This window comes from Mobula birostris, chromosome 23 (assembly GCF_030028105.1).
Source record: "Mobula birostris isolate sMobBir1 chromosome 23, sMobBir1.hap1, whole genome shotgun sequence".
Lineage (NCBI taxonomy): Eukaryota > Metazoa > Chordata > Chondrichthyes > Myliobatiformes > Myliobatidae > Mobula > Mobula birostris.
The window spans coordinates 21,376,449-21,400,435 of record NC_092392.1 but is presented as its reverse complement, the minus strand read 5'-3'; the positions used below and the strand labels follow the sequence as shown (position 1 = coordinate 21,400,435).

Here is a 23,987-nt window from a genome sequence, read left to right as displayed (position 1 = left end):
TCCGATGATTTCACTGCTTTCCAAATGTGCTGTTTTCACACCTTTGATAACTGACTCTAGCATTTTCCCCACCACCGATGTCAGGCTAACCGGTCTATAATTCCCCGGTTTCTCTCTTCCTCCTTTTTTAAAAAGTGGGGTTACATTAGCCACCCTCCAATCCTCAGGAGCTAGTCCAGAATCTAAAGAGTTTTGAAAAATTATCACTAATGCATCCACTATTTCTTGGGCTACTTCCTTAAGCACTCTGGAATGCAGACCATCTGGCCCTGGGGATTTATCTGCCTTTAATCCCTTCAATTTACCTAACACCACTTCCCTTCTAACATGTATTTCCCTCAGTTCCTCCATCTCACTGGACCCTCTGTCCCCTACTATTTCGGAAGATTATTTATATCCTCCTTAGTGAAGACAGAACCAAAGTAGTTATTCAGTTGGTCTGCCATGTCCTTGCTCCCCATAATCAATTCACCTTTTTCTGTCTGTAGGGGACCTACATTTGTCTTAACCAATCTTTTTTCTTTTCACATATCTATAAAAGCTTTTACAGTCAGTTTTTATGTTCCCTGCCAGTTTTCTCTCATAATCTTTTTTCCCCTTCCTAATTAAGCCCTTTGGCCTCCTCTGCTGGACTCTGAATTTCTCCCAGTCCTCAGGTGAGCCACTTCTTCTGGCTAATTTGTATGCTTCTTCTTTGGAATTGATACTATCCCTAATTTCCCTTGTCAGCCACGGGTGCACTACCTTCCTTGATTTATTCTTTTGCCAACTGGGATGAACAATTGTTGTAGTTCATCCATGCGATCTTTTAATGCTTGCCATTGCATATCCACCGTCAATCCTTTAAGTGTCATTTGCCAGTCTATCTTAGCTAATTCACGTTGCATACCTTCAAAATTACCCTTCTTTAAGTTCAGAACCTTTGTTTCTGAATTAACTATGTCACTCTCCATCCTAATAAAGAATTCCACCATATTATGGTCACTCTTACCCAAGGGGCCTCTCACGACAAGATTGCTAATTAACCCTTCCTCATTGCTCAATACCCAGTCTAGAATAGCCTGCTCTCTAGTTGGTTCCTCGACATGTTGGTTCAAAAAACCATCCCGCATACATTCCAAGAAATCCTCTTCCTCAGCACCCTTACCAATTTGGTTCATCCAATCTATATGTAGATTGAAGTCACCCATTATAACTGCTGTTCCTTTATTGCACACATTTCTAATTTCCTGTTTAATACCATCCCCAACCTCACTACTACTGTTAGGTGGCCTGTACACAACTCCCACCAGCGTTTTCTGCCCCTTAGTGTTATGCAGCTCTACCCATATCGATTCCACATCCTCCCGGCTAATGTCTTTCCTTTCTATTGCGTTAATCTCCTCTCTAACCAGCAATGCTATGGTCATACCTGCGCCAGAAGAGGTCCCAATGATCCAAAAACTTGAATCCCTGCCCCCTGCTCCAATCCCTCAGCCATGCGTTTATCCTCCACCTCATTGCATTCCTACTCTCACTGTTGCGTGGCACAGGCAGTAATCCCGAGATTAATACCTTTGTGGTCCTTTTTCTCAACTCCCTTCCTAGCTCCCTATATTCTCCTTCCAGGACCTCTTTCCTTTTCCTACCTATGTCATCGGTACCTCACATTCCCATCAATTACCACACCTTTCCAAACCTGGTTTGTACCACACGCATATAAGTGAGAGCTGATTTATGATGACCAGTCAAGATTAAGGCCTTTAACTCAAACGTGCTGAGTAACGCTGTAAAATAATAAAACTAAACCTAATTGGAGAAGTGCTTTCTGGAGAAAGCAAATATCATTAATCTTATGGTCTGTCAGAAAAATAAGGAAATAATGATAAGTCTGCAGGCAGCAGCTGTGGTGAGACATGTAAATGATTTTTCAACAAAACTGTTCTCCAAACTATGTGACCATCATTTCAAGCAACACACATCAAAGTTGCTGGTGAACGCAGCAGGCCTGCTGCGTTCACCAGCAACTTTGATGTGTGTTGCTTGAATTTCCAGCATCTGCAGAATTCCTGTTGTTTGTGACCATCATTTCACATCATTTTCTGTTTATATTCCAATTAACTTATTGACATATACAGCAGGGTGCAATGAAATTCTTGCTTGTGTTGAAACTCACAATAAGCATTACATAAGGTAATGATGAATACAGAGATGAAAAAAACAAGATGTAGTGTAATCTGAAGTGGTTTGAAAAGAAATGCCATTAGGGTTAGTAAGTTGTGGGCATGCTATGGTGGCACCAGAATCATGGCGACACATGCAAGTTGCCCAGCACAATCTTCCTGATTTGATTTAATGCATTTTACTCTTATGTTCTGATGTACATGTGACAAATAAATCTAATATCTCTTTAATAAAAGAGGTAGAATTAAAGGTTTCCAGCATCTACGGTATAAAATATTGAGAAAATGATGTATTAAATCATTCGTGTTTGGGAAATTAGAATTAAATGTGTGTTTGATCTTTTCCAAAAAGAAGTATGTGTTATGTATATGGTTTAATTATATAGGGAAATTGTTATGTGACCAAGCAGCAGGTGGTCTGGCTATTTAATTTGATAAATGATAGTTTCCTTTTCTGTTTTATTAGGGAATTGTCGTTAAATTAATAACTAAGAAACTTGGGGAAAAATATTATAAGAAGAAAGCAGTGATAAAGGTAACTTTTTTTTTCCACATTAAGTATCTTGCCCTTTAACTTGGCATCTAACTCCCTGAACTCTCTATGCAGAAACTTGTCACTCATCCTACCCATGTTAGCTACGTGGACCACACCTTTTGGCTGTTTACCCTCCGACTTAAGACTGCTGAGGACTCGATCTGAGATATCCCAAAACAGTGAAGCAACAAAGCATCTGGGAATCTCATTCTCGCCCACAGAACCTCCTGTTCGGTCCCCTAACTAATGATTGCCCTATCAGCACAGTGTGCCTCTTTTCCCAACTTTGGCTTTCCTCTGTTAGGTCATTCCCCCACCCCCCACCACCACCACCCCACCTGACAGCATCCAAAGTGATATACCTGCTGTTGAGGGGATGGCCACAAGGGTATTCTGCACTGGCTCCTTAACCCCTTTCCCCTTCCTGAAAGCTACTCGGTTTCCTGTGACCTGCATCTTGGGTGTCACTACCTCGCTATATGTCCTATCTGTCAACCTCTTCGCTTCCTGAATGATCTGGAGTTCACCCAGTTCCAGCTCCAGCTCCTTAACACGATTTGTTGGAAGCTGCAGCTGGATGTACTTCTTGAAATTGTAGTTGTCAGGGACACTGGAAGTCTCCATGCCTCCCCAGAGCCCGCAAGAGGAACATTTCATTATCTTGCCTGTCATCCCTACTGTTCTAGCTGAGCAGATACAAAGAAGAGAACAAGAAAACTTAAGCTTTTCTTTCCTTTGCCTTCTCTGGATGAAGTCTCACTTCCCAGAAGCCTTGAAGAGCTAAGGCCTCAAATTCATCACTGTATGTCCACTCAGATGACAACCACTGCAATGATGGCCATTGCACTTGCCCTTGTCTTCCTTCCCTTTGCTCTGACTAGTAAGTCCCAAACGCTGATTGGTTGCCGGTCAAAGCACTTTTTCGCTGTACTGACCCACTGCTGCCTTTTAATAAGCAAGATTTAAACTGGCTCCAATAAAATATTTCCATTCATCTACAAAAGTATCATATTGATAAAGGCCTGAAATTATTACTTTTTAAAGTGCTTGTTTGAAGTTGAATGCATCCCGACTCAGTACCCAAAAGTTATGGTTCAAAGTTGAGGGTACAGTCTCTTCACTGACATTCGAAAATGGTACTGGGAGCACTATGCTTTCAGAAGTTCTCCCTATGTAATTGGATATTAAATGAAGGCCTGTCTGCTGTTTCAAATGGCTGTAAAGATCCTGTGGCAGTTTTCAGAGATGAACAGGGCTTTCTCTTGGTGGCCTAGGCCATATTTTTAGTTGACTTTTATCTAAAACAAGTTCTGGTCAGCTACCTACAAGGAAAGGTACAATAAGATTGAAAGTGTACGGAGAAAATTTACAAGGATGACGCCAGGACTTGAGGACCTGAGTTATAGGAAAAGATTGAACAGGTTAAGACTTTATTTCCTGGAGTGTAGGATAATGACAGGAGATTTGATAGAGACATAAAAAATTGAGGGGTATCAATAGGGTAAATGCAAGTAGGCATTTTTCACTGTTGGAGTCATAGGTTAAGATGAGGGAACTTCTTCACTCAGAAGTTGGTGCGCGTGTGGAGAATGAGCTGCCAGAGGAAGTAGTGGATCCAGATTCGATTTCACCATTTAAAAAAAGTGGATGTACCTGAATGGGAGAGGTATGGGGGGCTATGAACCAAGTGTGGGTCGATGGAACTAGGCAGAGTAATAGTTCAGCGTTGACTAGATGGGCTGAATGGCCTGATTCTGTGTTGTAGTGCTGTAGGATTCTTAAGTTCCCATAAGTAGTACTAGCTGGGTGGATGGTGGCTTCTAGATAGTAAATATTTTAAGAGTGACTATACTCTGGAATGTCATGAAGTCCCCTATGAAGAGCAATTGTTTGTGAGTTGAGTGAAATGGAAACATTTTGTTAATGGAGTATGATTCATTTTTCAGGAAGTTCAAGAAAAGTACACAGCAATTATCAAAATGATTGATTCTGGAGATAAACTAAAAGTTGATCAGACTCATTTGGAGACGGTCATCCCAGCCCCTGGTAAAGCTAAACTCACTGAGCGTTATTGTTGTTCGTGTGTGATTCTCTGTAATGACATTACTGGAAGTGTCTATTCATTCCTGCTTTCTTAGGTAAGAAACTGCTTGTTGTGAACGGTGGTTATCGAGGGAATGAGGCTATTCTGGACTCAATACACGAACAAAGCTTCAGTGCTACAATAATCATAGATTCTGTAAGTTAACGTTTTCCTTTGAATGGAAAAGATTAATTTTACCTCTTTTGTCCTGTTGAATAATTTATGAAATTACACTAATGTATTGGCTTCTCACAACTAATAAACATTGTAGACGAGTTGTAAAAAATTGTTGTTTTAAACCAGTTTTAACAATGTTGGCGTGTGACCAAGTGGTCTAGTGATTTGAAGGTCGCTAGTTTGAGCCTTGGCTGAAGCAGCGTGCATGTCCTTGAGCAAGGCACTTAACCACACATTGCTGTGCGACGACACCAGTGCCAAGCTGTATGGGTCCTAATGCCCTTCCCTTGGACAACATCGGTGGCATGGAGAAGGGAGATTTGCAGCGTGGACAACTGCTGGTCTTCCATACAACCTTGCCCAGGCCTGTGCCCTGGAAACCTTTCAAGGTGCAAATCCATGGTCTCATGAGACTAACGGATCCCTATGTAAAGGGTTAACAATTGGATTGAAATATTAGATAAAGATCTATTTTAAAGATTAGCTTTTATTTGTCACATGTACATCAAAACATATACTGAAATGTGTTGTTTTTGTCAAATCACATCAGTGAGGATTGTTCTGGGCAGCCTGCGAGTGTTGCCACACTTCTGGTGCAAACGTAGCATGCCCACAACTCACTAACCCTAACGGTACGTTTTGGGAATGTGGGAGGAAACCAGAGCAGCCAGGAGAAACCCACGTAGTTATGGGGTGAACATACAAACTCCTTACTAGAAGCAGTAGGAATCGAACCCCAATTTTACAGCTGCCTGCTGTAAAGCATTGCACTAACTGCTAGTCTACCATGCCACCATTTTTAATACTGTTAAAAATGTCAGTTGTTACTGAATCATTATGACGAACAGCTGCTCACATGTAACCGCATCTTCTAAAACTCCTTGTAAAATTTTACTATGGGATTTTCTACAATGGGCGCCATGGTAGCGAAGTGGTTAGCATGATGCTATTATAGCTTAGGGCGATGGAGTTCAGAGTTCAGTTTCAGTGGATTCTGTAAGAAGTTTGCACGTTCTCCCTGTGAACCTGTGGATTTTCTCCAGGCCCTCCAGTTTCCTCCCACGGTCCCCAAAGATGTGCCAGTTAATAGTTTAATTGGTCATTGTAAATTGTCCTTTGTTTAGGCTAACGTTAAATAGGTGGGTTGTTGGGCGGGGTGGCTCACTGCACCAGAATCAGGTTTATTCTCACCAGCATGTGACGTGAAATTTGTTGACTTAGTAGCAGCAGTTCAATGCAATACATAATCTAGCAGAGAGAGAAAATAATAATGAATAAAATAAAACGTAATAAATAAGTAAATCAATTACATATATTGAATACATTTTTTAAAAATGTGCGAAAACAGAAATGCTGTATATTTTAAAAAAAAAGTGAGGTAGTGTCCAAAGCTTCAATGTCTATTTAGGAATCGGATAGCAGAGGGGAAGAAGCTGTTTCTGAATCGCTGAGTGTGTGCCTCCGGGCTTCTGTATCTCCTACCTGATGGTAACAGTGAGAAAAGGGCATGCCCTGCGTGCTGGAGGTCCTTAGTAATGGACACTGCCTTCTGAGACACCGCTCCCTAAAGGTGTACTGGGTACTTTGTAGGCTAGTGCCCAAGATGGAGCTGACTAGATTTACAACCTTCTGCAGCTTCTTTTGGTCCTGTGCAGTAGCCCCTCCATACCTGTCAGCCACGATACAACTATAGAAGGTTTTGCGTGTATGTGTTGACATGCCAAATCTCTTTAAACTCCTAATAAAGTATAACCGCTGTCTTGCCTTCTTTATGACTACATCAATATGTTGGGACCAGGTTAGATCCTCAGAGATCTTGATGCCCAGGAACTTGAAGCTTCTCACTCGCTCCACTTCTGACCCCTCTGAGGATTGGTATGTGTTCCTTTCTTCCCCCTTCATGAAGTCCACAATCAGTTCTTTGTCATACTGACGTTGGGTGCCAGGTTGTTGCTGCGGCACCATTCCAGTAATTGGCGTATCTCACTCCTGTACGCCCTCTCGTCACCACCTGAGATTCTACCAACAATGGTTGTATCGTCGGCAAATTTGTAGATGGTATTTGAGCTATGCCTAGCCACACAGTCATGTGTATACAGAGAGCAGGGCAAATTTGTAGATGGTATTTGAGCTATGCCTAGCCACACAGTCATGTGTATACAGAGAGCAGAGCAGTGGGCTAAGCACACACCCCTGAGGTGCACCAGTGTTGATAGTCAGTGAGGAGGTTACGTTATCACCAATCCCCACAGACTGTGGTCTTCCTGTTAGGAAGTCAGGGATCCAATTGCAGAGGGAGGTACAGAGGCCTAGGTTCTGCAACTTCTCAATCAGGATTGTGGCAATGATGGTATTAAATGCTGAGCTATAGTCAAGGAACAGCATCCTGATGTAGGTGTTTGTGCTGTCTAGGTGGTCTAAAGCTGTGTGGAGAGCCACTGAGATTGCGTCTGCCATTGACCTATTGTGACATAGGCAAATTGCAATGGGCCCAGGTCCTTGCTGTGGCAGGAATTCAGTCTAGTCATAACCAACCTCTCAAAGCATTTCATCACTGTCAATATGAAGGCCTGTTCTAAGCTGTATCTCTAAATAAATAATAGTCGGCAAATTATGCTGAAAGGATAGAAAATCCTGAAATTGTCTACACTATGGTTCTGGAAAGTTCTTGTTGGAATGATGGATGAATTCTCCAGATTGTGTTGGATTTAACCTGAATTTGACCATTATTTTCTTATAGGGACCGCTGCAGGGACGGAAGGTTGAAGGTGTACAGTATGAAGATATTTCAAAATTGGCTTAAACTTTCTTCAAAACTGGGTTTGATATTTTGACAGTTCAAAGCATCATGTTGATGTCCAATGATTTTTTTTCTCTCTAGTGCAGACTCTACTGTGTCAGAGTTCTAGAACATATTCATCATTCATGTACCACTTTGGATTTTTTTTTATCTCTGCTTCACTCTAATATAATGCATTTCATTATTTCCTCTGTTAAGGGAGCTGTTGCAAATACTTTGTTTAATATAATTAACAAATAGAGTTAGCTATTTAAGTGTTTTAGACTCGATGTCAGTCAAAATGCATTAATTTATATTTGAATCAGAATAAAAATAAAACATTATTCTCAAATAAATGATTGTTTTCCTTATGGTTATAAAATGAAACCCAGAGGATATTTTTTCTGGTGAAATAATTGGTGAAAGCAACTGAGGTTGAATTTGATTAAATTGATCCATTGATGAAATGGTTGTGGAAAGCTTCATTTTTTTTAAATAGAAAAAAAAATACAAGATGTAATATAAAACAGACCTCAAGAATAAACCTTACTGAACCTCTTCGAACTCATCACTGTGAACTAAATTCCTTTACTAAATGAAGTTTACCTGAACTTTGAGAAATAATTACTCAGCTAAAACCATCCACTTAGTTTTTGATTCTATTCACACAAGCTTTTTAAAAGACGTTTCTGAAGCGTTAATTGACAGTGTACTCAACACAATTAATTGCTCAGATTCTGGCAGTTTTCCAGATTCTTTACAAACCACAGTTTTTAAACCCCTGCTTAAGAAAAATTAATCTAGACTGCTCTGTTTTGGACAATTTTAGACTTATTTCCAGCCTTCCTTTTCCTAAGTAAAAATGTTAGGAAACAGTAGTTTTTTGTCATTTAAGTGATTATTTGAATAAACATTCTACTCTTGACAAATATCAGTCAGGTTTTAGATCAAATCATAGTACAGAAACTGCATTGCTTTAAGTAGTTAATAACTTACAGCTTAATGTCAATACAGGTAACATACCAGTTCTTGTTCTCTTGGATTTGAGCACAGCATTTGATACTGTAGATCACAACATTCTCATAAACCACCTTAGTCAATGGCTGGGTCTTTCTGGTCCTGCCTTAAGCTGATTTCAGTCTTGGATAACAGGATGAAAATTCTTTGTAACCTGTGGTGATTGCGTGCTTAAAATCCATGTTATTGTGTTTGGTGGGCCACAAGGATCAATTCTTGGTTTGTTTTTAATCTACATGCTTCCATTAGGTCAGATTATTTGAAAACACAAGGTGAATTATCACAGCTATGCAGTCAACACATAACTGTATTTGTCTATTACCCCAGATGACCCTGAGGCTCTAAACCCGCTGGACCAGTCTCTTAACTAGTATTACAGCATTCATTTTTCTTAAACTAAGTAAGGAACAAATTGAAATTTTGGTTGTATTTGTAGCAATTTTTAAAAATTGCAAATCTTAGAAATAAACTTGATCATCTGGCCTTACAAATCAAGCCAGGAGTAAAGAATTTAGGTGTTATTATTGACGCTGAACTAAACGTCAAATTACCATATTAATCAGATTATTAAGACTGCATTCTTTCATTGGGAACATTGCAAGAGTTTGATTTCTTACAACATCTCAAGATGCAGCAGAATTGATACATGCTTTTGTTTTTAGCCAATTAAACTACTGTAATGCTCTTTTTTCAGGACTGCCCGAGAAAGATATAAATCAGGGCAGCTTGTTCAAAATGCAGCGCCAAGAATGTTAACCAAAAAAAAATCTGAGCACATTTCACCAGTTTTGGCAACATACTGGCTGCTTGTGTCCTTTAGGATCAATTTTAAAGTAGTCTTAATTGCATACAAGTCTCAGAATAATATAGCTCCTCCATGTATTTTAGTGTGTCTGTCCCATTACTTCCCTAATTGTAATCTTAGATCCATGAATACTGATTTGTTTAGTCTTCCTAGAGGCAAGCATACAAGAACTAGTGATATAACCTTTTGCTCTTATGCATCAAAAGTCTGAAATACTCAACTGAGATACGCCAGGCTAGTACTGTGGAATGTTTTAAATCACTTCTAAAAATGCCTCTCCCTGTACTTTAAAATTATGCCCCCCTGGAAATTGCTGATTTATCTTGCATAACCTTATACACGTTATGATGTGCTTCCATACATTTGCCTGGTGTATGTTGTCTTTAACTTCAGCCTCCTGGACCTGTGTGGGTTCTTGCCAAACAGCTGCCAGCTCATTAAAGGATCTAAAGTTTGTTGAATATACAGTGAATTGAATATGACCAATCTGAAAAGACCAAGAAAATGTTAAATTTATTCCTATTCATCAATATTCTTCTTTCATTTTGTGAAAGTAAGAGAACATAGAACATTACAGTACAGGCCACTTGGCCCACTGTGTTGTGCTGACCTTTTAACCTATTATTCTAAGGTCAATCTAACCCTTTCCTCCAACACAGCTCATTTCTTAAATGCCCCTAAATGTATCTGCTTCTAACATACCCCTGGAGATGGTGCTGTCTCCTAAATTAGATTGTTGCCCTTCCAAATCTATTTTCTAAACTTAAATTATATGATGAGAGGAGCAGAGTTAATGGCATTATTGAACGTGTCCAATACAAGCTGTTGGTCTAGCCCTGTTTTGTTTTTTTTCCTTGGGTTTTTTTTTCTCTTTTGGGTTTTTTTTAAATTTTTTTAATATTTAATCTTTTTATGAGTTTGGAAGTCTTTTATATCTATGTTACTTAAAATTCATTTTATATATGCTGATGAACATTTTTCCAATCTCTTTGTACCAACTTTGTTATTGAGTTTATAATTTTGAAAAATTAATAAAAAGATTTAAAAAGAAAATAAAGAAAAGATTGTTGCAATGATTGTGCTAGTCAGCACCTTGGAATGTATATGCACAGTACCTGCAAGGCAAATGTTTTTCCATTGGATTATTTGTCCTGTGTATGAGCAGAAGTTCTTCATTCCAAATGCCACACTTTACTATCGGTATTAATGAGATAACGGCAAACAGTTAGTTTGGCATCATATCTTTATTCAGTACGTGCTGCATAAAAAAATTAACAATCTCAAGCATTTGGAAAAGTCTTCATGGAATTCCCAGGTCAATGAAGTGTTCATTATGTATGTTCTACCAAAGTGCATGACCTCATACTTTCCCAACATTAACCTCAATTTGCATGGTTAGCCTTCAATCAAACTATGCTGATTTACACAAAATTAGTTTGCATTTTTCTATACCAATATCCTATACTGTATAATCTACCCTTTGTCATGTTTAAAAACCTCATGGACGTTTCAAGAAACTGTGAAGGTGTGGAACGAGGTAGTCTTTAAAGTGTCCATCGATAAATCCTTTCCCGCTGTTATGGATAAACCAGCAGTGGATATTTGTTCCATTTACGGTGTCTGTCCTGTAGTCTTTCTGCACCCCCCTACAAGACAATGCACACTTGGTTATGTTAGACCATAAGCATACAAGCGCTTATCTCATTCACTGTTGAAAGGTCTGATTGTGTACGTCTCCCACCACCTTTTGCAGGCATATGTTTCACCTCTGATTTTTCTTAATGCTTTGCAATTCTTTAGTCTTTTATGTTTCACTTTAACTCTATGTCCTTCAGATGCTGGTTGAGAGCAATGAGGCTGGTTTCACTGCTGATGCTTTGTCGTATGGTCTGTGTTTTCTCTGTTAATCATGGTGGGCATGCTGTATTGACACCGGCATGTGTAGTGGCACTTGTGAGCTGTGGTCAGCACATCCTTGGGTGGGTTGGTTGTAAATGGCAGATAGAATAGTGTGTCTGGAAGTGTATGGTCATGCACTTTGGTTGAAGAAATGAAGGAGTTGACTATTTTCTAAATGGAGAGAAAATACAAAAATCTGAGGCGCAAAGGGACTTGGGAGTGCTTGTGCAGGATTCCCTAAAAGGTTAATTTACAGGTTGAGTCTGGTGAGGAAGGGAAATGCATTGTTAGCATTTAGTTCAAGGGGAATAGAATATAAAAGCAAGGATGTAATGTTGAGACTTTATAAAGCACTGGGAGGCCTCACTTGGAGTATTGTGAGCAGTTTTGGCCCCTTTATCTTTGAAAGGATTTACTGAAACTGGAAAGGGTTCAAAAGAGGTTTTCAAAAATGATTCCAGGATTGAATGGCTTGTCAAATGAAGAGCATTTGATGGTTCTGGGCCTGTATTCACCAGAATACAGAAGAATGAGGGGTGACCTCATTGAAATCTATCGAAAGGTGAAAGGCCTTGATGGAGTGGATGTGGAGAGGATGTTCCCTACGGTGGGAAAGCCTAAAACTAGAGGAGACCGCCTCAGAATAGAGGGGCGTCCTTTTAGAACGGAGATGAGGAATTTCTTTAGCCAGAGAGTGCTGAATGTGTGGAATTCTTTGCCACAGGCAGCTGTGGGGATCAAGTCTTTATGTATATTTAAGGCAGAGGTTGATAGATCCTTGCTTGGTCACAGAATGAATAGATACTGGGAAGGCAGGAGATTGGGGCTGAGAGGAAAATTGGATCAGCCATGGTGAAATGGCCTAATTCTGCCCCTATATCTTATGGTCTTAATGCAAATGACACATTTTACTGAATGTTTTGATGTACGAGTGATATATAAAGCTAAATCAGAATCTGAACAACCTTCTGATTGGGACTGCGTTTCGTCCTACTTAATCCTGTATCTGAGTAACATATCTTTATTTCAATTATAATTACCCATTCTGCTGATGAGGATGACCAAGGCCAACGGTTTTCTGTCTTAAATGGCACTTTTCTGTTCACTTGATCCCATGTTTATTGTTCCCAACTTTAAATGACTCCTTAATTTTAAAGCAAACACTACTCTGGGAGGTGACACACGTTTCCTTACTCAAAAAGACAATGGCTGAATTTGTGTTCTGACATTTCACATGATTTCCATGGTGTTACAAACTTGAGGGTATAAAGATCTAAGGATATTGTGATTCTCTGATGGGATGATACGATTAGCTTTATTTGTCACATGTACATTGAAACAGTAAAATGTGTCATTTGTGGCAAATTAAATCAGCAAGGTTGTGTTGAGCAGCCTGCAAATGTTGTCATTTTTCAGAAGCCAATAAAGCATGCCTACAGCTCACTAACTGTAATTGTACATCTTTGGAATGTGGGAAGAAACCAGAGTGATCACGCAGATAATGTACAAACTTGTTACAGACAGTAGTGGGAATTAAACCCCAATCAGTAGTCACTGCTGCTGTAAAGCGATGGCGCTACTGTGTATATTGTGGGTTAAGCTGGGAAAATGGAGTTTAATGTGCAGAAAGTGTGAGTTCATGCACTTCCGTAAAGAAGTACAGTACATGAACAGGCCCTTCAGCCCTCAATGTGTGTGCCAACTATGATGCAAAGATAAACCAAACCTACACATGATTCATATTCTGCCAATAGAACTCCCCACTAGCAAAAATTGTAGCATTTTAGAAATGATGCTTTCATTCACTTTGCCTTCTGAATGCTCACAATGATCATGGTCCTTTATCTGTGTGGTGGGTTGGTTAGTGACATGATGGTTTTGAAGAAAGATGAAAGTGGGAAATATGTGAACACAAAAGAAGTATTTTCAATTAAAATGATGATACAATTGTAATTGTTGTTTCCTGATTTTGTCAAACACAGGAAAGCAATTTCCAAAAACAACCTACAATAGCAAGAAATATCACACCTAAAAAATGAACTTTAAAAATTTGAAGTCTAAAATTTACTGGTTGCTGATATTGTTTATAGGTTTGTATTTTGTTCAGTAATCCTGTAATAATGGTCAAAATATCAATATACAAAAATAAAATAAAATAAAAACATAGAAAACCTGCAGCACAACACAGGCCCTTCAGCCCACAAAGCTGTGCTGAACATGTCCTTAACTTAGAAATTAACTAGGGTTACTCATAGCCCTCTATTTTTCTAAGCTCCATGTACCTATCCAAGAGAATCTTAAAAGACCCTCCACCACTGTCGCCGGCAGCCCATTCCACGCATTCACCACTCTGTGTTTTTAAAAAAAAAACCTACTCCTGACATCTCCTCTGTACCAACTTCCAAGCACCTTAAAACTGCTCTCTCGTGCTAGCCGTTTCAGCCCTGGAAAAAAGCCTCTGACTATCCACACAATGCCTCTCATCATCTTATACACCTCTATCAGGTCACCTCTCATCCTCTGTCGCTCCAAGGAGAAAAGGCCGAGTTCACTCAACCTATTCTCATAAGATATGCTCCCCATCCAGGCAGCATCCTTGAAGAACTCCTCTGCACCCTTTCTATGGTTTCCACATCCTTCCTGTAGTGAGGCGACCAGAACTGAGCACATTACTCCAAGTGGGGTCTGACCAGGGTCCGATAGTGCTGCAATGTTACCTTTCAGCTCCTGATGATGGCCAATGCACCATACGCCTTCTTAACCACAGAGTCAACCTGCACAGCAGCTGTGAGTGTCCTATGGACTTGGACCCCAAGATCCCTTTGATCCTCCACACTACCAAGAGTCTTATCATTAATGCTATATTCTGCCATCATATTTGACCTACCAAAATGAACCACCTCACACTTATCTGGGTTGAACTCCATCTGCCACTTCTCAGCCCAGTTTTGCATCCTATCAATGTCCTGCTGTAACCTCTGACAGCCCTCCACACTATCCACAACACCCCCAACCTTTGTGTCATCAGCAAATTTACTAACCCATCCCTCCACTTCCTCATCCAGCTCATCTATAAAAATCATGAAGAAAATGTAAAACTTTAAGCACTTTCTCTTTCCTTCTCTAAGTGTTCCCACTATTTTCTAATTTGTCCTATATACTGTATGTGTGAAGTAGAGAATTAGCATTCTCCCTTTCCTCAGCCATGATAACACACAAAAAAAGCTGGAACTCAGTAGGTCAGGCAGGATCTATAGACAGTAATAACCAGTTGATGTTTCAAGCCTTAGCCATGGCTTAGTGATTAACCCCAAGCTATTAATTCCAACCTCTCAGGTTACACATATCTTTGAGAACACACCAGAGTACAATCTGCAATGTGGAAAGATCAAAGAAGGAAATAAAAGATATGGTGTGTTTCTGTAATTGGTAATTATTGCTCAGTAATGACACTTTTATTTACATACCTGGTTACGGTAATTTTGTGACCTTTCACTTCCATGGTAGCTTGTGGATTATTTGAGTCCGAGCTGGCGTACACATTGTACACGTTTACTTCTGGTTCATGGGTGAATTGACCTGCAATGAAGAGAATTCCCTTTGTCATTGAACCTTCTTAACCTGAAGATTAATTTGCATCTCGTCCCTTTTATAGGCTTTAACTTTTTTTTATTATTTACTGAGATACAGCTTGGAATTGGCCCTTCGAGCCCCGCCATCCAGCAATCCCCTAATTTATTCTGAGCCTAATCAGAAGAGAATTTACAATAACCAATTAGCCTACCAAACGGTACATCTTTGGACTGAGAGAAAACCCACATGGGCATGGGGAGAATGTACAAACTCTTTACAAGCAGCGGCGGGAAGTGAACCTGGGTCGCTGGTACCGTAAAGTATTGTGCTAACCACTGCGCTACTGTGCCTCCCCAGGTACTACTCTAGTGGTTCTTCTCTTCATTGAATCTGCATTCTTTGGAATTTAGAGAAAAGAGAGGTGAACATTGAGACAAACCTGTATGAGATTCTAAGGGGCAAGGCATTTATTCACAAGAGGGAGAGTCACAAATGAAGGGACATAATTTTAAGATAAGGGGCTGACCATTTGTACTCAACATGCAGAAGTTCCTCTTCCCATTGGATGATGAATCTATGAAATTCTCTCAGAGGGAGTCATAAGAACTACATAAATTGAAGGTCGATAAAAAGAAGATTGGTGATTGAGGACTGTGGTAACAGGGTACAGAAGAGGAATTGAGTCCAGGGGTAGGCTTGAGGAACTGAGTGGCATATTCCTATTCCTGGTCCCTTATGTTCTAGAAATTGGCTGCCTCAAATACCGCATCACCACCACGATTACTGACGGAAAGAGTTACATAAAAAAGGCAATTCCTGAGAATTGATTACCAATCAGTCCATGGACACTGGTGGAGAATGTGTTTGTGGGAGGAGTGTAAAATCCAAGGAAGTCCACGTTGGTTGGATGATTTTTCCAGACACGGTGAAGTAAAATCAAGAAAACCATATCTCTGTCCATGGTGATTGTGACGTTAGTATTTCTTTTCACCTTGATAACAAAACTAGAACAGGAAAACAAGACAAGCAAACTGAATATGTTTCACTAGCTTCTCTGAATTAGTTTGAATAATTTTTCAGAACATTCACACTTGGCTTGATGTAAGAATAAATCCCTCTCTGGTTAATTGTCAAGGAGACTGATGGAGCAATACCTCACTAAGGCAACACACATAAAAGTTGCTGGTGAACGTAGCATGTCAGGCAGCATCTCAGCAGTAACTTTTATTTGTGTTGCTTGAAATTCCAGCGTCTGCTGATTTCCTCGTGTTTGCATTTTTAACCTCACTAAGGCCCTGGGTTAGGATTAGAGACAAGATTTTAATTTCCAGCCAAACCTCTGAAAGCTATCCCTATAATACAATGAGTCATAGGACATTGAACAAGATCGTGTTATTTCTAGCGCATGGAATTTCTCATGCGAGTCAACTCTAAGTATATAATTGAATTATGAATAGAAACCTCTTAAAAATAAAAGTAATTATACTCTCCAAGGCCAGTTTAGTAGATACACCTGGTCGTAAAAGCAAATATCTCATCACCCAATCGTAACAACAACTCAATGCATAAAAACAAACAAACATATCTAAGAGGTTCAGTTGTTGATCAGACCAAATATCAAAATTGGGAAGAAATATTTTCTAAGTGCTGTTGACAGTGGAATAATTGTTGATATTAGACAGGGTGGTTTGAATATTTCAGAAACCGCTGATGGGATTTTCACACACAACAGTCTCTAGAGTTTACAGAGAATGGTGCAGAAAACAAAAAAAAATCCAGTGAGTGGCAGTTCTGTGGATGAAAACACTTTGTCAATGAGAGATGTCAGAGGAGAATGACCAGGCTGGTTCAAGCTGACAGGAAGGCTATGGCAACTCAAATAACCATGCATTACAACAGTGGTGTGTAGAAGAGCATCTCTGAATGAACATGTCAAACCTTGAAGTGGATGGGCTACAGCAGCAGAAAACCATGAATGTACACCCAGTGGCCATTTTATTAGGTAAAATAGGTACCTAATATGATTATTACTCACTTCCAGATTATTTTTTCTCTATGAAAATCGAGTTTATGAGTCTGTTCTTATAGCAGAATCCAGAATCCCAGAATAATTTTTATGACTTTTTAAAATTGTTAATCTTCATTCATTTTTCAGCTGGAAATGTCTCTGACAATTCTGGCATTTATTACCCATCTCTGCACTTGAGAAGATGGTGCTGAGCCGTTGCTGTCCTTCTTGTGAAGGTGCCCTCATGGTGCACAAGAGAGTTCCAGGTCATCGAAGATGACAGGCCAGCGATATACAATATTTCAAACTCAGAATGATTATGTGACTTGGACGGGATCCTACACTGCCGTTGTTCACCTATGCCTGCTAGTCTCGTCCTTTATTTTTTTTGTCTCGCGCTGCACAAGTGGAGTGTGGGAGGAAACGGGCACCCAGAGGAAACACACATGGTCGCTGGCAGAATGTGCAAATTCCTTGCAGACATTGGCAGGAATTGAAGCAAGTTGCCGGTGCTGTAATAGCATTACACCAACCACGATGATAGCTTGCAGTCCAATCTACTGTACTTCATTTCTCTTTCTCCACTCCACCCACATTTTGTTCTTGGCATTGGATTGGGAGTTACTGTTGGAACAGCATAGGGGAGTAATTATGATGCATCTTATTAATAGGAGTGCTTAGTGATATGTAGCATGTCATCATTTGTAGGAAGCATCAGCGATCAGCACATTTTTCCTTCTCCTGATGGGGTTCTCTGGAACAACTTCACCTGAATCTCTACCACTGTCTCCGTCTTTACCAGAATTTCATCACTGTCTGATATGGAAGCATGATGGAACTGATTCGGAAAAAGCTGCAGAGGATTATAAAAATTCAACCAGTTCCGTCATGGGCACTAACATCCCCCCACCGTCAATGATATCTTCAAAAGGAGATGCCTCTAAAAGGTTTATTCATCATCAAGAACCCCCACCACCCACTACTGCCATCAGGGAGCAGGTACAGGAGTCTGAATACACACATTCAAAGTTTTAGGAACAGCTTCTTCCCCTCCAACATCAGATTTCTGAATGGTCCATGAACATTACCTCACCATTTTTGCTTTTTTTTGCACTACTGATGTAGCTTTGTTAAATAAATATTTATTCCTTATTAGAATTTATTGCATATTTTATGTATTGCACCGAACTGCTGCCGTAGAACAACCCATTACATGACATATGTGAGTGATAACAAAACTGATTCTGATTCTTTCCTTCCTTTTACAAAACCATTATCTCAAGTCTTCAATGTGGACATGACACAAACACATTAATTCAGTTTCTCTTCCCAGACGACTTACTTAGCATGAGTCAACATAGCATTCTCAGACCACCGAAGGAGAGTTTTCTGAATCCCATCCTTCAGGAGAATCTTCTCTGTGCTGATCTCAAAGCTTAGATCCAGTTTGGTAAAATGGAGCCTGATTATTCCAAAATAGGTGTTTAACTTCCCATTTTTGGCTTTCTTTCCACTGATGACTTTACCATTGATTGCAATGCCTGTGCAAAAAAAAACGTGAGTGTGTTAAAAGGAACAAAATCAATAAAGTGTTTTTGTGTAAATATCTTGATTGGAGGCTGTGATGGTGGATCTATAATCTGTTTAACAGGATGGATGGATTATCCCTTAAGAGGGGAGAGCTACTTTCTTGTTGTAATGTCATTGCTCAAACAGTAGATGGTGATATTGAACCATCTATAATCATTTAGTTCTGTTGACACATTCCAATATTGCTTTGCCTCATTTCTCTTTTTTTTACACATTTTAAGTACTCCTATCTAAATTATTTACATTTTTGTAGATTTTCCATTAAATTACCACACATTTATTGAGGAGTAAATGAGGCAGGAATTTTTGGAGGTTGTACTTTCACTGTTAAACACAGAAATTTGCAACTGCAATTTGAGGTTGTCCCCTATCTCTTGCCTAACAGACACTTCGAAAGGTCTTAGCTCTGTGTGTGAGTTTTTCCTAGTTTGATAGATACACATGAACTTACACTGGCTTATAGGCTGAACTGCACACAAAATCTTACACTGAGTCACAAGCAGAAAATTACACACAAACTCACACCATCTCACAGGCAAAAACCCACCACACTATCTTGCACTGTCTCATAGGCAGAAACCCACACACAAACTTACACCATCCCACAGGCAAAAACCCAAACACAAACCTACACCATATAATGGCCTATTGACATTTTGGGTCGAGGCATTTCATCTGAGCTCAGATAATTCAGAAATCCTGATGATTTACCAACTGGCTCACCAGGTTTCCCTTTCAACTCACCAAAGGCCTATTTGCTGGATTTCCTTCATACACTGGGGCCTTAATCTCCACACTCCTTTTAAACTCAGCTGGTTCATTGGAAAGTTTGTAATGCGGCTGTGTAACATCTTAGAAAATGTGAATTAGAAGTGTGATGGGGTACCAACAGGAGTATTATCCAGTAGTCTGGTAAACTGACCAGTTCGGCACAAAGAAAGTCCTTGAAATTACCAGTCACCAGAGTATCACTACTGATTCTTTCTTCATGTCCTGCTGAAGGGTCTCATCCTGAAACGCCGACTGCTCATTTCCCTCCATAAATGATGCCTGACCGGTTGAGGCCCTCCAGTGTGTGTTAATCCCTACTTCATGTAGATTCTCTCATCTTCAGCCTGTTGTTAGTTCCACCTATCACCTTCGAGCTTCTGGATCATCTCCCACTCTCCTCTCTCTCAGTTACCTATCATATTCCACCTAGCCCCTTCCTCACCTATATCCACCTATTGCATGCTCGGTCTTGCTCAGCTCTTTCCCTCCACTGTTTAATATTGGCTTATCTCCCCTCTATCTTTCAGCACTGAAGGGTCTCATCCTGAAACATCATCTGTCCACTTCCCTCCATAGACGCTGCTTGACCTTCTGAACTCCTCCAGATTTTTGTGCGTGATCCAGATTCCAGCAGTTGTTGAGCACAGAAACAGACCTTTCATCTCATCTGGACCCCTCAGTTTCCCTTAAATATTTCACCTTTCACCTTTAACCCATGACCTCTAGTTCTAGTCACACCGAACCTCAGAAGAAAAGGTCTGCTTGCATTTACCCTGTCTATACCTCTCATAATTTTGTGTAGCTCTATCAAATATCCCCTCATTCTGCTACACTCCAGGGAATGAAGTCCGAACCTATTCAAACTTTCCCTATAACTCAGGTCCTCAAGTCCCATACAACTTGTAAATTTCCTCTGTATTCTTTCAAGCTTATTGATATCTTTCCTGTAAGTACAAACGTTTGTAGATAACCAGAACTGCACACAATATTCCAAATTAAGCCTCACCAGAGTCTTATACAATTCTCACGTGTCTTCATTTAAGTTAGTATTCTGTCTATTCTGCTACTGATCCTGTAGCTCCCTAAGCATCAATTTTGCTCACTTGCTTGTGAGAATGGGACTAGCAAGATGACACTGCATTTCCTTCATCAATGTTGTTGTCTTATCAAAGAGTTCAATCAGGATAATCAAACACAGTTTATACAGAGGACAGATAATTACCAAATGCACATAATTACTTTGACATAATAAGTGCTTTGGAAGAGAAGTCGAGTGGTTTTTCTGTTACCTTTGATTGGATCTGACACCAGGCTCAGGATTTTTCCAGGCTGCGGATCGATATTGAAGCAAACAACTTGTTTACTTTTCGGCAGATGAATGATGAAGTGAGGATCATTATCAACTAAATGAGAAAAATATGGTCATGATTATTGAACAGATTTCCCCCTAAGATACAGTTAAACATCCCAATCCTTGGATAAATTCTAAGTATTAATTGGACTCTCCTACAGGACAGAGACCACCCTCCCCTCCGTGGACTCTCCTGACAATTCTCGTCACAGACATTCTCTCTTCTCCCCTCTCGCTATGAACAGAAGATAAAAGAAAACCTGAAGGCACTTACCACCAGGCTAGGGACAGCTTCTATCCCACTGTTATAAGCCCTTTGAATGGTCCTCTAATATGAAAAGATGGCTTTGAGCTTAAGTTCTACTTCATTATGACCTTGCATCTTATTGTCTACCTGCACTGCACTTTCTCTGTAACTGGGGCCTTTTATTCTGCATTGTAGTTTTACCTTGTCCTACCTCAATGCAGAGATGGTTGAGTCCTGTGCTGGACGTCCTGCTCAGTTAGGGAAGGTGAAGTGTCTTCCATATCCTCTCCTTTCCAGCTGTAGTGATCACTGTTTGGCTTGCCATGCAGGAGGTCACAGGAATATGGCCTCTCCTACAGTACTGTACCCATAGCAATGCCTTCACGTGGCATCCCTATTCTTACTAAGTTTGCTATGTCATGGCGTGACTGAGTGCCCAGCGGTATGACTGGGTAGGCAGGCTGGGCTCATTAGCCTTGGTTGGCAGTCAGCCTAGGAGAAGGAAAACTCCGATTCCAAACAAGGATAGATAGGACTCGTTAGCTTTGCCAGGCAGTCTGTCTAGGAGAAGGGAATTTCTGATGCTCAACCTACAGCCTTGTGGTTGCCACAGTCATCGCGGCTCGCTGTATTGGGGGACGTCCCCCGGCCTAAAGAGTGGAGTTGGTCCACGCGCACCGATCCTCACTATAAACCTACACAGCACAGCTGGGAAGAGAAGTCCTACAGTGATGGAGTTTCCCCTCCTGACCTTCGCAAGTCATCATCACCTCAATGCACTGTGCACTGATCAAACAGTTACCCCGTATGATAAGATGGAGTCTTGACCTCGCAATCTACCCTTCAGCTTTTTGTCTATCTCACTGCACTTCCCCTGTATGCTGCATTCTTTATTTATTTTATTTAGAGACACCACGCAGAACAGGCCGTTCTGCCCAACGAGCTGCGCCGCCCAGTAACCCACCAACTTAACCCTCGCCTAATCACAGGACAGTTTGCAATGACCAATTAACCTACAAACCGGTACGCCTTTGGAGTGTGGGAGGAAACTGGAGCACCTGGAGGAAACCCACATGCTCGGAGGGAGAACATACAAATTTGCTTAAAGGAGATGCCGGAAATGAACTCTGAATTCCGAAGCCCTGAGACGTAATAGCGTCATATCAATTACAACACTGCCACAGTGCCAACAATGGTGTAATTGCATTGTTCTACCTCAACACACTGTGTAATCAGCTGATCCGTATGAACAGTATGCAAGACAAGCTTTTCATTGTACCTTGGTACATGTGACAATAATAAACCAGTACCAATATCAGCAGGAAAGGTGCATACATTCTTTTGAATCTATAACACATTATTCTGCATTCTGGTAACTAGCCAGCCATTAATCACTGCACAGTGCATTATTTTCCCTTGTACTACCTCATGATCTGTATGGATAAAGATAAACATACAAAGCCTTATTTGAAACATACAGCGAAATGTGTCATTTGCGTCAAAGACCAACACCATCTGAGGACGTGCTGGAAGCAGCCTTCGAGTGGCAGCATGCTTCTAGTGGTAACATTGCATGCCCGCAACTTACTAACCCTAACCTCTGCATCTTTGGAACGTGGGAGGAAACAGCAGCACTCAGAGGAGACCCATGGGGAGAAGATACAAATTCCTTACAGACACTGGCAGGAATTGAACCCTAATCTCGGAGCTGGTGCTGTAATTATAATAACCGATGGCATGCAATGATGGACAATAGCAGTATCTATTTCAGGCTGCTGTTGTTTATTGATTACAGGTCAGTGTTCAACACCTTCATACCCTTAGTACTAATCAATAAGCTCCAAAATATGGGCTCCTTACCTCCCTCTGCAACTGGATCCATCACTTCCTCATCGGGAGACCACGGTCAATGCAAGTTGGAAATATTATCTCCTCCTCGCTGACAATCAGCATTGATGCCCCTCAAAGAAGCTTAGCCCACTGTTCTACACCCTCTGCACCCACGACCGTGTGACTAGGCACAGTTCAAATGGCAGCTAAGAGTTTGCCGATGACACAGCTTTTGTTGGCAGAGTTTCAGATGGTGATGAAGTGGCGTGGAGGAGTGAAATAGACCAGCTAGTTGAGAGGTGTCACAACAACAACATTGCTCTCAACATCGGTAAGTCCAAAAATTTGATTGTGGACTTAAGGAAGCGGGAGTCAAGGGAACACACACCAGTCCTCATCAAGGGATCAACAGTGGAAAGGTAAGGATCAGAAAACGCTGTCAAAAGTTGTAAGATCAGCTGACTGCATCATGAGCAATAGTCTAGGGCACCTTCAACTGGTGATGCCTCAAACAGGTGGCATCCACTATTAAGTACCCCCATCACCCAAGACATGCCCTCTTCTCATTCCTACCATCAAGGAAGAGGTACAGGAGGCTGAAGAAACACTCTCAATATTTTAGGGACAGCTTCTTCCCCTCCACCATCAGATTTCTGAATGGACATTAAACTACCTCACTATTTTTACTCTCTTATTGCACCACTTAATTTAATTTTTATATGTGTTCCTTATTGTAATTTATAGTTTTTAATTATTATTTATTAAAATGCACTGCTGCCTCAAAATAACAGATTTCATGATATGCCAGTGATATTAAACACGATTCTGATTCAAAACAATGTTTTCCACTGTATCTCAGTTCATGTGACAATAATAAACCACTTTACCAATATACCCTTAGTGGCCACATTGGAGTTTGAATGAACCTGCTATGCATCTTACACGCAATGGCCTCTTTATTAGGTGTCTCCTGTACCTAGTAAAGTGGCCACTGAGTGTATGCTCGTGGTCTTCTGCTGTTGTAGCCCACCCAAGGTTTGATGTGTTGTGTGTTCAGAGATGCTCTTCTGCAGGCCACTTTAGTAATGCATGATTATTCGAGTTACTGCCACCTTCCTATCAGCTTGACCCAGTTTCATTAACCTCTCTCACTAACAAGG

General features: G+C 40.5%; 2 protein-coding genes across 2 annotated transcripts in view; one reads left to right on the top strand and one right to left on the bottom strand.

The window, feature by feature from the left end:
• The window catches only part of kin (Kin17 DNA and RNA binding protein), a 36,795-nt gene extending 26,232 nt beyond the window's left edge, over positions 1 to 10,563 (top strand). The window contains exons 10-13 of the mRNA XM_072241248.1: positions 2,629 to 2,697; positions 4,644 to 4,743; positions 4,836 to 4,936; positions 7,698 to 10,563. Of these exons, the coding sequence (XP_072097349.1) occupies positions 2,629 to 2,697; positions 4,644 to 4,743; positions 4,836 to 4,936; positions 7,698 to 7,760 (333 nt within the window). The 3' untranslated portion in view covers positions 7,761 to 10,563. The remainder of the gene's footprint in view (positions 1 to 2,628; positions 2,698 to 4,643; positions 4,744 to 4,835; positions 4,937 to 7,697) is intronic.
• A 220-nt stretch (positions 10,564 to 10,783) lies between these two features.
• The window catches only part of itih2 (inter-alpha-trypsin inhibitor heavy chain 2), a 108,227-nt gene continuing 95,023 nt past the window's right edge, over positions 10,784 to 23,987 (bottom strand). The window contains exons 17-21 of the mRNA XM_072241813.1: positions 20,689 to 20,802; positions 18,381 to 18,579; positions 15,862 to 16,034; positions 14,925 to 15,036; positions 10,784 to 11,204 (exon numbers count right to left, since the gene is read on the bottom strand). Coding sequence (XP_072097914.1) covers positions 11,057 to 11,204; positions 14,925 to 15,036; positions 15,862 to 16,034; positions 18,381 to 18,579; positions 20,689 to 20,802 — 746 coding nt within the window. The 3' untranslated portion in view covers positions 10,784 to 11,056. The remainder of the gene's footprint in view (positions 11,205 to 14,924; positions 15,037 to 15,861; positions 16,035 to 18,380; positions 18,580 to 20,688; positions 20,803 to 23,987) is intronic.